The sequence below is a fragment of the Cetorhinus maximus genome, chromosome 8 (genome assembly GCF_964194155.1).
Source record: "Cetorhinus maximus chromosome 8, sCetMax3.hap1.1, whole genome shotgun sequence".
Lineage (NCBI taxonomy): Eukaryota > Metazoa > Chordata > Chondrichthyes > Lamniformes > Cetorhinidae > Cetorhinus > Cetorhinus maximus.
Window position 1 is genome coordinate 8,567,131 of NC_135886.1, and position 16,181 is coordinate 8,583,311.

A 16,181-nucleotide genomic window follows, 5' to 3' on the forward strand; every position below is an offset into this window, starting at 1 on the left:
AGCCCTGGAACCATTCTGATGAACCTTTTTTGCACCTCTCTAATGCCCTCACATCTTTCCTAAAGCGTGGTGCCCAATTGCCTTAATACAACTTTTACAAAACTCTTCCACTCTAAGCCATGAGCTGCCTTCATCCACAACACCATCCACTTTGGTTTACTAGCTTTCAAAATGTGTCAAGTTCTCTGATCTGGAATTAATTACTCCGGGAGATACCGTGTATTGTTGCTTCGAATTCTCTGAGTTCAGTGGACCTTGTTGTAACCACTTTATGTTTGCCAGCTCCCGAGATCAATCCGACTGATGTTAAAGGGGCAGGAATATCAAGATCCAGCATGGAGATCAGATGGACGGTAAGCACAGTTTGTCCTGTTGTTCCACACGTTTCATTATAAACCTTTTGTTTAGCTACTTACTCAGGTAGGCTGTGGAGGAAAGAGGTGAACTGTTAACTGAGGAGGTCTGTGAGGTGCTATATAGCTGTTAACTGGGACAGTCTGACAGAGATATATAACTGTCCTAGAATACAGGGCAGATACCTGTGGATGTCGAGACTGGATCTACTTGCTCAGCATTAAGGGGAATTAGTGATACAAAGGCTAACTTAATTTGAGGGGGTAGGGGGAAATTATCTGAAGTCCAGCTGTGGTTTTGTCTGTCATACCTTATAAGCTGTTCTATCTTTTTATTCTGGATTTCATTTTCTGCTTTTCAGCCTCTGAATGGCACACAAATCAGTGGACCAAATCTCAAGTACATAGTCAGCTGGAGGCAAAGAGATGTGGGTGGGGAATGGTCGACCGTCACAGTCACTAGGCCTAGTTACGTCGTCTCACCAACACCCTTCTTTACGCCCTATGAGATTAAAGTGCAGGCGATCAATGATTTCGGAGCAGGCCCTGAGCCAAGAATTGTAATTGGATACTCGGGTGAAGACTGTAAGTATACTGAGTGAAGCGAGCTGGATCCTGTGCGTGCTGCCACATTAAATGGGCAGCGTACAGAAAAATACTTCAATGACAGAGTTCTAATTGTCTGCCTGTGAGCTGAGGGTTTGGTTTCCTTACTTTATCAAGGCCTTCGCCTTGGCTCAGTGGGCACCACTCTCAGCGCTGGGCTGGAAGACTGTGAGTTCAAGCCCTCACTGTGGGAGCTTGAGCCCATGATCCAAGGTGACAATTCAGCGTGGCTCGGAGGGAGTGCTGTGCTTTCGGAGGACCTGAGTTTCGGAGAAGACATTAAAATGAGGCTGCATTTAGCCCCTCAAGTCAAAGGCCCCATGGCACTGTTGGGAGAAGAACACAGGAATTTTCCCTGTTGTCATGGTTAATATTTATCCTTCGGCTAAAAGCGGGTTATCTGGTCATTGATTATACTTCTGTTAGTGGAGCCTTGTGTGCAGATTGGCTGCTGCATTTCTTTACAATAATGACTACATTTTGTAAGTACATCATTGGCTGTAAAGTGCTGTGTGATGCCCAGAAGTCATGAAAAGAGTTATGTAAATGAAAACCTTTCTTTTTTGTATTGTTGGTGTGGACACTTTTGACGTTAAAAGTAAAATAGTTTGGGGGAAGACTGTGAGCCAATTTTCAGCCAAGTTTAGCAACAATGGCAAATCTGAAGCCTTGTTAAGTTTCTGCTATCTTTACCCCCCACCCAGCAAGGTAAATTTATTCAGTCGAACTTATTGGCAAGCTTAATCCTCAACTGAGAGAAATTTCAAATCATTATAAGAGCTTGGTTAGCAATGCTAGCTGTAGACTTGGTCTTAAAATAACGTGTTCTCTCTCCCAAGAGAATTTGGACTAAACAAAGATGTCTCAGAATAAAATATACACAGTGTAGTGTAGCACAATTTAACTTATTGAAGAGTCTACCTCTGTCAGAACTTAGAACTTCTAGAGAATCTTAGAAGTGTTAGAGTCCTTAAGGTTTACAGAGTGAGACTAAAACCTTTATAATGGTTACTTTATAATATTTCATTATAAACTTAAATCTTGGATTACATTGTAGTAATGTTTTGAATATTAGTGTAAATGCAAGATAAAGTAATTCATCAAAAAATAAATGCAAAGTACAAATGAATTTGCCTAGAAGTACTGTAAACTTCAAATCCATTTAGAAAATCCAGGTAGGATATTCAAACTAATAACTACACTTATACTCACAATCAAAAGTATAAAGTGTAGTTTTCTGTTGTCTTGCCTCAGCTCTGAGGAGATTGACTAGGATCTCGACTCAGTGATGTTCGCGCAAGTCTGAGCCTGATGTTTACCTGTCTAAAGAAAGCCTGTTGCTTTTAACATAACACGAATTTTGTCTGTGTTACTGTTAGACTTCTTGAGTATTTTTGAGGGATTGTTGATGGATCAAAACATGTCACTCTGATTGTGCAGCTGGTGTTAGTTTTCAAAAATCATCTCAAGGCCTGTCTGGAAAAGGCTTTCTCGAAGCCTTTGAGCTTGTGTATGGGTGTGGAATTAATGTGTGTGATGTTGTCTCTCTTTGTTTTTGCCAAGGATTTTTTGTTGAGTTTTTAGCTGAATTAAGTTCCGAACCCTTTCCTTAAATGGGTTAAATCCTTAACAGCCTGAATTTCACAGGTAGCACAAAGGTACTCTATCAGCAACAAAACTTGCAGTTATTCAGCACCTTCAGTGCGGTAATACATGGTGCTTCACCAGAGCAATGATCAAATAAGAGATAGTAGATCAGATGACCAAATGCTTGGTCAAAGAGGTATGTTTTAAGGAATGTCTAAAAGGAGGAAAGTGAAGTAGAGAGGCAGAGAGCTATAGGAAGGGAACTCTAGAGCTCCAGGCCCAGGCAACTGAAGGCACAGTTGCCAATGCTGGACTAATTAAAATCCAAGTCGCAGAAGAGAACAGAATAGAGGAACTCTGAGACCGGATGGTCATAGGACTGGAGGACATCAAGAGATAGGGTGAAGCGAGGCCATGGAGGGATTTAAAAACAAGATAAGAACTTTAAAATCAAGATATTGTCAGACAAGGAGCGATATAGTAGTAGATGAACTATGGCCTCTAAAGTTGAAGTTATTAATGCATTATCTTTTGCCTAATTATAAACCATTTAGTGCTGCCTTAGACCATTAGATGAAAATCAGTTCTGTGTCTCGCTGTGCTGTGAATACTGACCTTTGAACTTGTTTTTGTGGTTATATTTAGATCCCAGTGCAGCACCCACCAGTCTTTCTGGAAGGATTATTAACAGCACTGCCATTCTACTCCAATGGAGGTCATTGCCACCGGATACTGTTCAGGGATATCTCACTGGCTACAGAGTAAGTAGCTGCAGAACCCTTGATTCTACTACTAAACATTGCTGCCTGCAAGGTATAGCTCTAAATTAAGTGAAATCTATTGGAGATTCCTTGCTGCAAAGTCTGTGTATGTGTGTGTGAGTGACCGTATTTGTGTGTGTGTGTGCACGCATGTGTGTGTGTTTGCAAGTATATTTGTGCGTGTGCGCCTGTGTGTGTGCATGTGTGCACAATGTCGAGGCAAAGTACCTTGACTAATCCCACCCTTCTATTGTCTAAATTAATATGGTGAGTTCGATGGGCACCAAGTCAAAAATGAACGCAACAAACTCCACTAAATTATTCCCATTGGCAGTTCCTCGAGGTTCAATTCTAAACTCACTGCTTTTCCTCATTTACCAGAACAAAGAATTGAAGCTTGATCACACTTTTCTGCCAACATCACCATTTGGTTATAAATCATAAGCTCAAATAGAGCATCAAAAGAACTCCATAGTCACCTGGTTGATGTGGGGGAATGGAGGCTTTAGTTGAACCCCAGAACTGTTCTCCAAAGGAAGCCAACACAAGGAGCAAGATTTAAGGATTGAGATGCACTGTAAAACAATAGGGCAGCAGAGAGCACCAGTTAGTGTACACAAGTTTCTGGAGGCATGTGGGCAGCATCACCAATTGTGAGCCCTCTGAGAAATGAGACAGAAAGTCAATTGCAGAACTTTCCTTAAACTGTAAAGTTCATGCGTTAGAACCATTCCCGGGTCCTGACCCTAACGGATCAAAGGTGGAATCTTCCAGGAGGTGGCCAATTACCAGGACGCCACTGCGTTCTCTGTCCAGTTGAGGATGGTGGACAGGTTCCCGAGGTGGGAGGCCAAATTGGAGGGCCTATGGCAGTAGAGAGATGGCAGCCTCACCAAGAGAGGAGGGTGCTGCTGAGGCAGGTAGGAGAGTGTGAGAGCTCCGTAATATGGTGGCGCCCTCGAAAGCCTGATCAATATTTGAATAAGTGGAATGCCCACGGCCCATAGGGACAGCGGTGTGGATGCTGTAAACTTTCTCTTTGTCGGTCTCCGTTCTATCATGGAAAGAGCATATGAACTGATCGAGATCCTTCTTCTGCACAGATTCGGCATTGGAATGAGGGAAGCCTGCTGAAGACTAGTCGGTACAGGTCACATGTTAAGTTGATGGAGTCCCCCGGACAACGTCCGCGTGCCATTGTATCGGGCCTGCAACCATACCATGCCTATAAGCTGCAGGTGGCAGCAGTCAACGGCAGAGGTCCCGGTGCCTGGAGTGAAGAGTTTGCAATAAACACCACCGAAGGAGGTAAGCCTTCCCTCAGCCTGACCCGAGCAATGCTCGCTCTGCTGTAGTAATCGCGCAGTCTCTTCACCTCTGCGCTCTGACATTGAACCGAACGCCAAATAAGATCCTGAGGGGACTCGACAGGGTAGATGCTGAGAGGATGTTTTCCCTCGTAGGGGAATCTAAAACTAACGGGTGCAGTTTCAAAATAAGGGGTTGCGCGTTTTAAGACAGAGTCGAGGAGGAATTTCTTCTTTTGAGTGTCGTCAGCCTCTGGGATTCTCTACTCCAGAGAGCAGCTGAGGCTGGGTCATTGAATATGTAAACTTAGACAGATTTCTGATCTGCAAGGGAGTCAAAGGTTATGGTGGGGGTGAGGGTGAGGAGGGCAGGCAAGGTAAGGCCACAATCAGATCAGCCATGATCTTATTAATGGCGGAGCAGGCTCGAGGGGCTGAATGGCCTACTCCTATTTTTAATGTTCTCCCAGGTTGATGAGATAAGAACCCGCTTGCTCTGCCAGTAACCCTCCATACACAGCACGGAAGGTATTTATAATTTTGCCATAAACATGGTTATTCTAGGAAATGGAGATGGCATTCTGAGACATTGGGAGGTCCTTCTCTGCAGTTGGGCCTGAGGCCTTTTGTTCAGGGGGGGGGCTTTATATTATATTTAATTAGTGCTATAGTTGACTTCGTGATGATTGGCATCACTCCCCGTCCTCTGATCTATAACCTGAAGGACAGATCTAGGGTTGCCAACTCTCCAGGATTGGCCAGGAGTCTCCAGGAATTAAAGATTCACCTCCTGGTCACTGTCTTGAGCAATCCAGAACAAAACCCCTAGTGGTATTAACTGAAAGTTGTGTGGTTTTTTTTTTTTGTTTATTTGCTTTAAACACTTTTTTTTATTATTTCTAAAAAATATTGGAGGCGATATAAAAGGCTGGGGTGGTTGGAGACAGGAGGTTAACTGATGATACCTCCAGGGATACATCCAGCCAAAGTTGCCAACCCTAGACAGACTGTGATCAAAAGGTAGGGAATTGCAAGATCAAATGTTATCACAAAATAATGAGTCAGAATTTGCCGGAGTGGGGTATCTCAGTGTGCTCGATTAGTTATATTTTTTCCTAGCCCTTCAGTGCAAAAGGATTTTGTGCTACAAGTCACTGTATGTGCAATTTGGTAACAGCATGGCGAGGGCAACGCGGCATCTGGCACCTTGGCGAATGACAAGACCAACAGCCTAGCTCTTTAACCCGTAAGATTTAAAGCGAGAGAAAGAAACAGAGGAACGATGGAGAAGAAACAGGGTGAACTAGAGTCACATTAGATGTAGGAAGAGAAATAGAGAGAGAGAAAGATTAAACGATGAGAGAGAGAGAGAGAAGCTTCCAGGAATTATTTACTACCTGAGGGAGGGAGACTTCACAATTTTGATTGTTCGCTTTTTGGGCAGGCGAGGTTCCTGGATTTCATCATTAAAAGGCTCCTTACACTGTTAACTAGCAGCCCTAACATCCTGCAGTGAGCTTAATTTAATGCTGAAGATTACCTGACGCTGTTATGACCAGGTGAGAAGGAGTGAACTGGATCTCCTCTATTCGGCCCCCTCGGTTAGATACAACAAAGGTTTAAGTTTCTTTTTCACAAGGAGATAGCCTTTTCCAAATCAAAATGTATTTAACTATTTAAGCAGTGAGCAATAAGGAGCCAATCAAACAAGGTTTTCTTGAGTCAAAGCGAGAGCAAATTTAGTACCCACTAAACCCGAGGGAAAAAAAATAATAAAAATGCAACGTCACACACACACAGGTATCAGAAATAAACAAAGTTAGAGTCCAATAAAAAAAAGTTAAAAGAAATGCGGTTAAGTGTCCTTTGCTTGTCCTTTGGACATAGATTGTTAAATGTTGTGGCTGATTTAAATTAGCTGTTGTCTTGGATGCGGTCAGATATAAAGGATGTTGCAGTTATTATGAGACCTTGGTTTGCTGGTAGATTTCAAGTAAAGTTGACTTCCGAACCGATTATTGTAGAGGGTAGGCACACAGTGGTGTGCCACTGGACTAGTAACCCAGAGACCCAGGGTAATGCCCAGGGGTTTGAATCACACCATGGCAGATGGTGGAATTTGAATTCAATAAAAAGTCTGGAATTATTCATCTAACGATGACCATGATACCATTGTCAATTGTTGTAAAAACCCACCTGGTTCACTAATGCCGTCCTTACCTAGCCTACATGTGACCCACAGCAATGACTCTTAACTGCCCTCTGAACTGGCCTAGCAAGCCACTCAGTTGCATCAGACCACTACGAAGCCCATAAAGAGTGGAACTGTACAGACCACCCGGCGTCAGGTCAAACATGGGCAAGGTAACCTCCTGCTGATAACCACGTACTGCCCCACCACTCAGCTGATCAATCAATGCTGCTCTATGTTGAACACCACTTGGAGGAAGCACTGAGGGTGGCAAGGGAGCAAAATGTACTCTGGGTAGGGGACTTCAATGCCCATCACCAAGAGTGGCTTGGTAGCAACACTACTGACCGAGCTGGCCGAGTCCTAAAGGACATAGCTGCCAGACTGGGTCTGCAGAAGGTGGGTGAGGGAATCAACAAGAGGGAAAAACGTACTTGACCTCATCCTCGCCAACCTGCCTGCCGCAGATGACTATCCATGACAGTATTGGTAGAAGTGACCACCGCACGTCCTTTGTGGAGACAAAGATGAGGATACCCTCTATCGTGTTCTGTGGCACCGTGCTAAATGGAACAAATCGAGACTGGGCATCAATGAGGCACTGCGGGCCATCAGCAGCAGCAGAATTGTACTCAACTATAATCTATAACCTCGGCCCAGCATATCCTCCAGTCTACCTTTACCACCAAGCCAGGGGATCAACCCTGGTTCAATGAAAAGTGCAGGAGCAGCACCAGGCATACCTAAAAATGAGGTGTCAACTACTTGCGTGCCAAATAGCATAAGCAGCGTGCGATAGACTGAGCTAAGCAATCCCACAACCAACAGATCAGATCTAAGATTTGCAGTCCTGCCACATCCAGCCATGAATGGTGGTGGACAATTGAACAACTCGTTTGAGGAGGAGGCTCCACAAATATCCCATCCTCAAAGCTGGGGGAGCCCAGACTCATCAGTGCAAAAGAATACACTTGTTCCAAAAGAGAGAGAGAGGGAGAGACAGAGCTTTCAGCCTGCCTTTTCTGCTGACGTCTTTATTGTATATCTCTCTGCCGTGTCTGCAGCCTGGCCTGGTGTACTTCACCACTGTATATTTCCAGGAGGTTTTGGTTGGGTCTGTCTGTGGCATCCATTGTTTCAATATCCAGCGCTTTGCATTTTAATGTCCCTTCCCGAGACAGTAGGTTTCGATGGAATATTTGAATTATCGGAAATGTTTCTCTCTTTTACACTCCCCTGAGGGTGTCTTGCTTGCTTTTTCTCTTTCACCTTGGAAGGTAGTCTTGCATTTTTAAGTAGTTTATTTCTGTCTGCTCTCAAATTTTAAAGTTTCCAGTCAGTTGACAAATCACATTCTCAAAAATAATGGGGCAAAACCTCACGACAATGCTAATGGGGAGATTGAGGCTGAGTTCCTATTTTCATGAGGCATGTGGTGGTTTGTAACTTGTGGACCATCATTACCTTGCCACAAGTTTCTGGGTCATTTACACACTAATAGTGGCATGCACCATGAAACACACGATTGATTTCCCAGCAAATTCTGGGCCATTGAGTTTACCCAGTGAGAAATAGAACCCAGCTGATTTTCATTCTGTGATTTCAGCAGGAGATTCACTCCTGCCAATTATTATCCCAGCTTTGGATACAAAACTTCACCTCTGGCTGTTTAGACTTCAATGTTTTGGCCTGTCAGTTGGAGCCTCCTGGGAGCTTGGGAGGTGAACTCGTAACCAGTGCATCTTTGCAAAAACTCCGGAGGGACTTTTGGATCTCTCATCGACTATGAATTTACAGAGCACCTATCTGAAATGTCCCAGAAGTAGAACCCAAAGGCAATTATTATGAGTAGTCTCCATTCTCTTTTTTTTCAACCGATTTAAATTGTCCAGTCAAGAAGACTTGGGAACATTAGTAATGACAATACAAAGATTTGACTGATTTTTGTTGACAATGCCGGGTCCTTGCAGTTTTGTAAGTTTTTTTTTACTGTTTGTCACAGCTGCCTCCTGACTTCCTGTCCAATTTTTTTCTCAGTGCCAGGGAGACCAGGCTCCCTAAGGATCCGGCAACCAGACCTGGAAAGCATTACGTTGCAATGGACTCATCCACGTGATCCAAATGGAATCATCACCGGCTATGTGATAATGTACCACCCATGTATGTATCGTGATGGCTGTCCAGTCCGACAATCGGTGTATATAAAACAGAATGAATGACCTGGAACATTAGTGTGAAGTTAAAAATAAAGTTGGCATTGTATTATGGACAGGGCTTTAACACAGAATTTCATTACAAATGATGTGCACTCTTGAGCATGAGATGCCCTGGTTATGTTTGCAGACTGAAGCGGTCTGATTGTTGGCTTGGAAACAATGCAGAATTATTGCCCCTGAAATAGAATCCCTTTCATCTTCATTACTGTGATCCCTAAATCTCAGTTTCCACTATCGATGTCTAACTTCGGGCCATTGGGTGGGTCAGGGGTTTTCGGAGAGAAGGGCAAGTAAGTGTGAGAGGGATGGAGTTCACATGTGATTTTATCAACATTGCAGTTTCTTCCTTGATAAGATGCCTTTGATCTCATTATGATTCAGATTGCAGACAACTAGCATTATAGTGGTGATGGGCAGTGTCATGTAATGGGTCAGTAGAATGTATATGCTAACAAGTGATGTAGACTGTGATGTATCTGTGACATCAGCTGTCCTGTGCTAGAGACTGTATAGCAGACAGGCAGCAATGAGAAGAGGTGTTCCTACTCAGTAACCCACATTGTATATATTGTACATAGTGTTAATAAACTAGTTTGGGGTAACTACCTGCAGTCCCTCTTCACTGGATGCATGACCAGCAGGTCTATCAAACAGGCTGTAGTGTCACAATGGCAATCAGCAAGGGTGGTAGTGGTGATGAGAGGTACAGTTCAGTAGTGTTAATTCTGTGATGGTTGTGGGACCAGTGAGTTGGAATTGGCAGTGAAATGGCAGCAATGGGCAGAGAGGTGAAAAACATTGCCAAGCAGGTAATAAATATTTATGTGAAGGTGGGCACACGTTTAACATTGGTGACAGGACTTTGGGAGCTGACTGTGCACAAATTGGCTGCAACATTTCCTCCATTACAGAAGTGATTACATTTCAAAAGTCCTTAATTGGCTGGAAAGCACTTTGGATATTTTGAGGTTGTGAAAGCATTATAGAAATGATTTGTTCTTTCTTTAGTAATGAAATGGTATCAGTGAGTAGTGAAATGAGTATGAGGTTTTCTTTATTCTTTCTTGGAATTGCTGCCCATCCTTAATTGCCTTTGAGAACTGGTGGTGAGCTGCCTTCATGAACCGCTGCAGTCTGCCTGGTGCAGGTACACACACAGCGCTGCTAGGAAGGGAGTTCCAGGGTTCTGACCCAGCGACAATGAAGGAGCAGCAATATAGCTCCATATCGATCCAAGGTGTGTGGCTTGGAGGAGAACTTGCAGGTGGTGGTGTTGCAAGGTGGGGTAGTGTCCTCGGCAGTGAGATGACAATGTACAATATCACAATAATACCAGTGTGAATGAGTTTGGGCTTTAGTTTTGAGGCGGATTTTGTAACATCAACTTTGAAATGAACTTATTTCTTTCATTTACTTCCTTAGTGACTGGCTCCCGGTCAAGACGCAATTCCACGATTCCCAGACTTGGGCCTGAGGTGACCACGTACAAGTTGGAGAGAGTTGACGCAAACACCAAGTACAGGTTTTACGTCTTCGCTCAAACCCGCCAAGGGCTTGGAGAAGCAATCGTATTGGACTCACCTGACTTTGAAAATGAAGGTAAGAGAGCAGAGGGGGAAGAACCTTCAGATTAAATGGGCCCCAGGCCAAACTAGCAAGAGAAATCTTAACTGATGCACTTCTTTAACAAATGAAGTGGACTTTGTGTGAATTGTCTGTGTCCTGCTTGAGGAGCAGGAGAGAACAAGGTGCCAGGGGTGAAACGGATTCTGCAATCTCCAATCCAAAGCTAATTTGTAGACAGGCGAAAGGCAAGTGAAAAAAGCATATGGTATTTGATAAAAGGAAACTAAAGTTACCAGATATCCCAAATGATGGATAACTGCACATCATTAGTCCTGTTATGTATGACCTTCCAACTCACCCACAGGTACACGCACATCTAAAACCTATACACACTTTAAAAGTGCCTTTCACACTTCATCCTTATATACTCTGTGCATGTGCATGGTACCTCCTAACCTGTGGTTACTAAGTTATTGCTTTGACACCTTCTAATAAAAACAACAGGTTTTAGGATCACACCCTGTAGCTATTGGATAGCCTTCCCCATTTACGTTTGAGCCCTATTGGCTTGTGCATGGCAATCCAAGTCAAAAGGCAACATTAATTAAAACTTGATGGAGACGACATTTCAAACTTCCCTGGCCTCACACCCAGTCCCACTCAGCAGATTGACCGCAACCTGCATAGACGTAGTGACTAATCTCCAAAATGAGTAACCATGTCCAACCGGTTGGGCTAGAGAATTCACGCTGGGTTAGTCCTGTTTAGTCTGTGTGTTACTCCATCCCTGATGATGTAGACTGGGCACGACGAGAGTGTCTATGTTGCCTTTTACTGTATGCGTAATGGGGAAGGTGATGATTTCTCAAGCAATTATAGGAGGGCCTTTGTGATCCCAAAATCTGATGTACCTAAACCCTTGCTTTTATCCCAGTCAAGGTGTCTATCCTGCTTTTATTGAGGGTCCAGCCCTACCGACATTAATAAATAATAGTAATGAATAATAACTGCTCGTTAATCGATTACTTTGTGCCAGTTTAAACCAGGTTAAACAGGGTGATGCCAAGGCATGTGGGCCGAGGTTTGGAATTCCAGTTGGTTCCTTTTATTTTTTTTTTCATTTGATTTCTGTGAAGTCAAGCGAACTGTGTGAACAGGGCCCAGTGAGATTGGGGCAAATCATGGCCTGAGGTAATGGTTGGCTGACACCCATTGAAGTTTGGTGCCGGGGGCCCCATTGTGTTGCAAAACCCCAGGCGCCATCCTTCACGGCATTGACCTCCTGACCTTTAACCAGATCTTTAGGGCTCCACCAGTCAAAGATTCTGAGATCCATTTCGTCAATTACCTGGGTCTGGGAAAAAAAAATTAGCAGCCAGCAATGCTGTAGTTCCCTCAGGAGTGTGACCTCCCCTGCTCACCCTGCCAGGGTAGAAAGGGTCAGGTGGAGGCTGTTTCATTGGTATCCCAGTGGCTGATGCCAGCACCACTAGGGGTGAACTTCAGACGTCCTCCTGTCCAAGTGGGCCAGAAAATCCAGCCAAAGGCTCCAAATCTGGCAGAGTCTCGCTGGGCAGAGGTCTGACTTGTCCCCTTGGCCCCTTTAACAGAATAGAAGTAGAAACTTAAGGAGGCCATTTGACCCATCGTGCCTGTGCTGCCTCTTTTAAAGAGCAGACACGCTTGGTCCCAGATACCCCAATTTTTTGTTTGTAATCCTGTGAGGTCTTCATCCTCAAATATCTGTTCAACTTCCTTTTAACATTATTTATCGAGTCAGCTCCTACCGCCCTTTGAGCTGAAGTGTAAGGGAAGTGTTATGTCCAATAACTCTGTTTCACCCTTCAGAGCCTTGGCTCTGACCCCACCCTACGTTCTCAAGGTGCTTGTAGCCACCACCGAAGCGGCTAGTGTGCTCCTTTCTTCCTGACACACCAGCCTCCGAAGATCCACCAGCTCTCTGAGAGGAAGGCACGCCGAGAACCCCAGCATTCAGTACTTTCGACATTCGCCGGTGGTGCTGATGGCCTGAGACCTCCAGTGTCAATGACCTTATTTGGACAGGTGGTGGCTTGGCACTTTGCAAGACCATTGGCAAAATCCAGGTCAAGGCTGAGCCCTGGGCATGTTTGGGTCTTGACCTAAAGTGTGCCTCTTCCAACATCTACCCACCTACAGGCTGGGGTGCTGGATGGGCCAGTGCATTTTGATCATCACACGTGTAACCTGTGGTGAGAACTCTCACCGGCACCAGAGTAGCCATGGCCTCATCGGTGCTGTTCACCATGTTGATGGTTGTCCTTGCACCTGACCAGTGGTAAAAGACCGAGGACTGATTGTGCTGCCGTTCTAAACTCCTGCTAGATAGGTTGGTTCGCAGTTTTTCCAAGGGAATTCCCAAAGGAACCTCCGCCCATTCATTAGGGCGATGGATTTCCCAAGCTCCATCCCTCAGCTGACCCACACCATACAGTGAGAGTAGATGTATCTGGAGAAACCAGGTGTACTGCTCAATCGGATGGTTTGGGGGTGGGGGTGGTGATGTGCAGAGGTCTGATTGGAAACAGAACCAAGCCTGGGTTGGGAATTGGACAGAATTTTTCTTAATTATTCAAAAGAAGGCCCTTTACAGAAAAGACCATGGGGGGGGCTCGATATATTTCCTTTCTGGAAGTCCCAAAGCCTTCCCACCACCCCTACCCAATACCCACCACAGGTTTCTTCCTCTGGGGCTATCCCTGATCCATCTGCACAGGTGCCAAAGACCAATTTCACTTGGCTCCACCTCCTGACCCTGGTCACTCAGTGGGTTTTCAGGGTCTCACTGTTGTGTCGAAACCTTTGATGCACAAATTCTTTCTTGTGAAAAGCGGAATACTGCGGATGCTGGAAATCTGAACTGAAAGCAGAAAATGCTGGAAACACTCGGGTCTCTCGACATTTGTTGAGAGAGAAAGAGTTAACGTTTGTGACCTGTTGTGTTCTGATGAAGGGTCATCGACCTATTTCTCTCTCCGCAGATGCTGCCTGACCTGATGAGTATTTCCAGCACTTGCTGTTTTTATTCCTTTCTTGTCAATTCTTGCCAAAAGCACTAATCTTTTAATGTACACTTTTTCCCTAGTTTTATTCCCTCCTTTCCCAAAGACAGTGGCCGTTGTTTGTGTAGGGTTTGGGTGGTGCCACATCCCTCCAAAAGAGGTCTTTCTTCAATTGGCAGCTAAGAGAGTGAGTGTTGGCAGATTATTTGCCCCTTAGAGGCATCATGGCCATGGCCGGTCATGTCCTCGGTACTTTCTGGCAGAGTCTAAAGGATCAGGACTGAATTTGATTATCTCTTCATTCACAGTAGGTGTAGAGCCCCACTCCTCACTCAGTAGAATTGACCCCAGGAACAATACATCTTTACCTATTGCAGGTGACTGCAACGATGCTCATTGCAATAATTTAATGACTGCAAATTGATGGTTCCCAATCCAAGCGGTTAGACCAGGGTCAGGCCTTATTGGAGTTTGAGGGGGTGAATGGGATGGCATTTCATCTGCTTGGGGTCAGCAGGCACTCATCCTGGGACCCGTAGTTTCTGGCCAGGGAGTGAGGCCTCTGGAGACCTGATTCTCAATTTAACCCATTTTCCTGGTCTTGTCCTCTCCCAAGTGGGGCCATTTATGACCTTATGGGAGCCAGTATGCCACTTGTATTGGCCTCCAAGTCTTGGCTGGGGAAGAGTAGAGAGTACCCCCTCCCCCCACCCCCCAACGCATCTGACATGCCTGACGATGTGAGGCTTGGGGAGGCTTCACCCCTTTCCGAGTCCATTCAGAGAGTTCAGTATGTCAGGTTGTTGCCGTTCTCCGAGTAGTTGCTGGAATGCAGCAAGACAGGCGAGGACATTCGATCCTTACTGCCCGGAGTTACTTCCACACCACTCTGGACTGAAAAGAAATCAGGAAATGCCAATCTTGGATTGTGGAAATCAGAAATATCTTTTAGCTTCCTCAGAGCTGGTGGAGGCATTAGTAATGTTTGGACCTTGTGTTTTTAATGCCAACCATCATATGGAGAATATAATCAATATCTGGGAATAACTTGAAGACTGGGAGTGAATCAAGGAGTTCAGATGATTTATATATAGAATGGAAGGTACCTGCTGGAATCTAATCAAGAGATTCAGATCATTCATAAGTAGAATAAAGGATACCTGGGAATGAGGTATTGGCTTCAATCTAATCAAGGCTCTTTGGGTAAGCAAAGTATAAAAGCAAAACTTAGTTGTGATAAAACCTCTGTCCAACACGATTAGATTATAACTTACACAGGTTATTTTTTATCATACATGCTGTGAAGTTTGAGATACTTGTACCAAGTTAGGGTATGTTGTTTGTATTGCTGCTGACAATCAGTGGTGAAATATACAGCGAAGGACTAAACACTCTGAAACAAACACTGAAAATGTACTTACAATTGATTATGGAAAATAGCAGTCAGTGTGTATGTTATATAAGACAGTGAGTATGCACCACATCACAGGGTCTATTACAACAAAGTTAATGAATATTGGACTATTAACAAGATGGCAATTCAATCTTCATCTTTTGTATCTATGACCATGTACCTGTTGTCTTTTTAATATTTAGTCTTGTTTGTTTTCCTCCCTTTTCTTCCTCTTTGCCTCTCTATCTGAAGCCACCCCTACTTCTGAGATTGCAAAAACAGAAGGAGGTAACGGGAGAGTGGGGTGGGAGGAAAGGGGGAACTGCCTAAATGTCAAAATGGCACTGTGTTCATTACTAGAAAAACAGATACTGGAGAACATCTAGAGAGTCAAAGGCTCTAATCTGAGGGCGTGGGATTCAGGGGTTAGGGCAAGAAAAGCTCAATTTGTAAATGTTGTCCGAGCCCTGGGGTTAGATTAGAGCCTTAAACTCACAAGTATCTGCTATTTTTTTTCTATAATATATACTGTTTGCTGTTTTCTTTCTGTTGGTAAGTGTATGTCTTTCTGAACCTTGTCAGCGATTTCTCAGCAGCTCAGCTGTAGCACGTTTGTGAGAGAGGATTTGAGATCCTTTACACAGCAGCATTACTGAGCAACAGCATACAGTAAATTCCAGCGAACTGCCTGCACAGTATATATTATAACTGGACTACACTGGCTGTGTGTGCACAAGCTCTGTATGTACATCCCCACGACCTGCCCTAGCTTTACTATTTACCCTGTCTTTTTGACAAAACCATCAAAAAAAACAACAGCAAAATGCCAAGTGCCCTGTGGGTGTTTCCATGTGGATTTCAGGTGGCACAGCTTTGATGCACTTCTGTGAGGAATGGGTATATAGTAACGTTGGGTCATCGACTTCCCAATGACATCACTTCTTTGGATAGCTTTCTTGGCAGCACAGGGACCTGGAGTATTTTGGGACGCCATTGTCTCACAATTTCACTGGTTGCAAAATTCCCTGGGGAGAAGGGTCTGCAGCAATGGCAGAATGATCAAATGTGGGTGATTTTCGCTTTATATTTGTGGGCGTGTGTGTGTTTGTATAGATCAAGGTGAGGAATGTTAGAGAGGTTAAAAGAGGGATTTTACATTT

The 16,181-nt window shown here is 44.3% G+C and overlaps 1 protein-coding gene across 1 annotated transcript in view; it reads left to right on the forward strand.

The window, feature by feature from the left end:
• Positions 1–16,181, forward strand: part of nfasca (neurofascin homolog (chicken) a) — a 140,405-nt gene that overhangs the window by 87,647 nt on the left and 36,577 nt on the right. The window contains exons 19-24 of the mRNA XM_078546405.1: positions 283–353; positions 716–938; positions 3,192–3,307; positions 4,411–4,615; positions 8,843–8,965; positions 10,444–10,620. Of these exons, the coding sequence (XP_078402531.1) occupies positions 283–353; positions 716–938; positions 3,192–3,307; positions 4,411–4,615; positions 8,843–8,965; positions 10,444–10,620 (915 nt within the window). The remainder of the gene's footprint in view (positions 1–282; positions 354–715; positions 939–3,191; positions 3,308–4,410; positions 4,616–8,842; positions 8,966–10,443; positions 10,621–16,181) is intronic.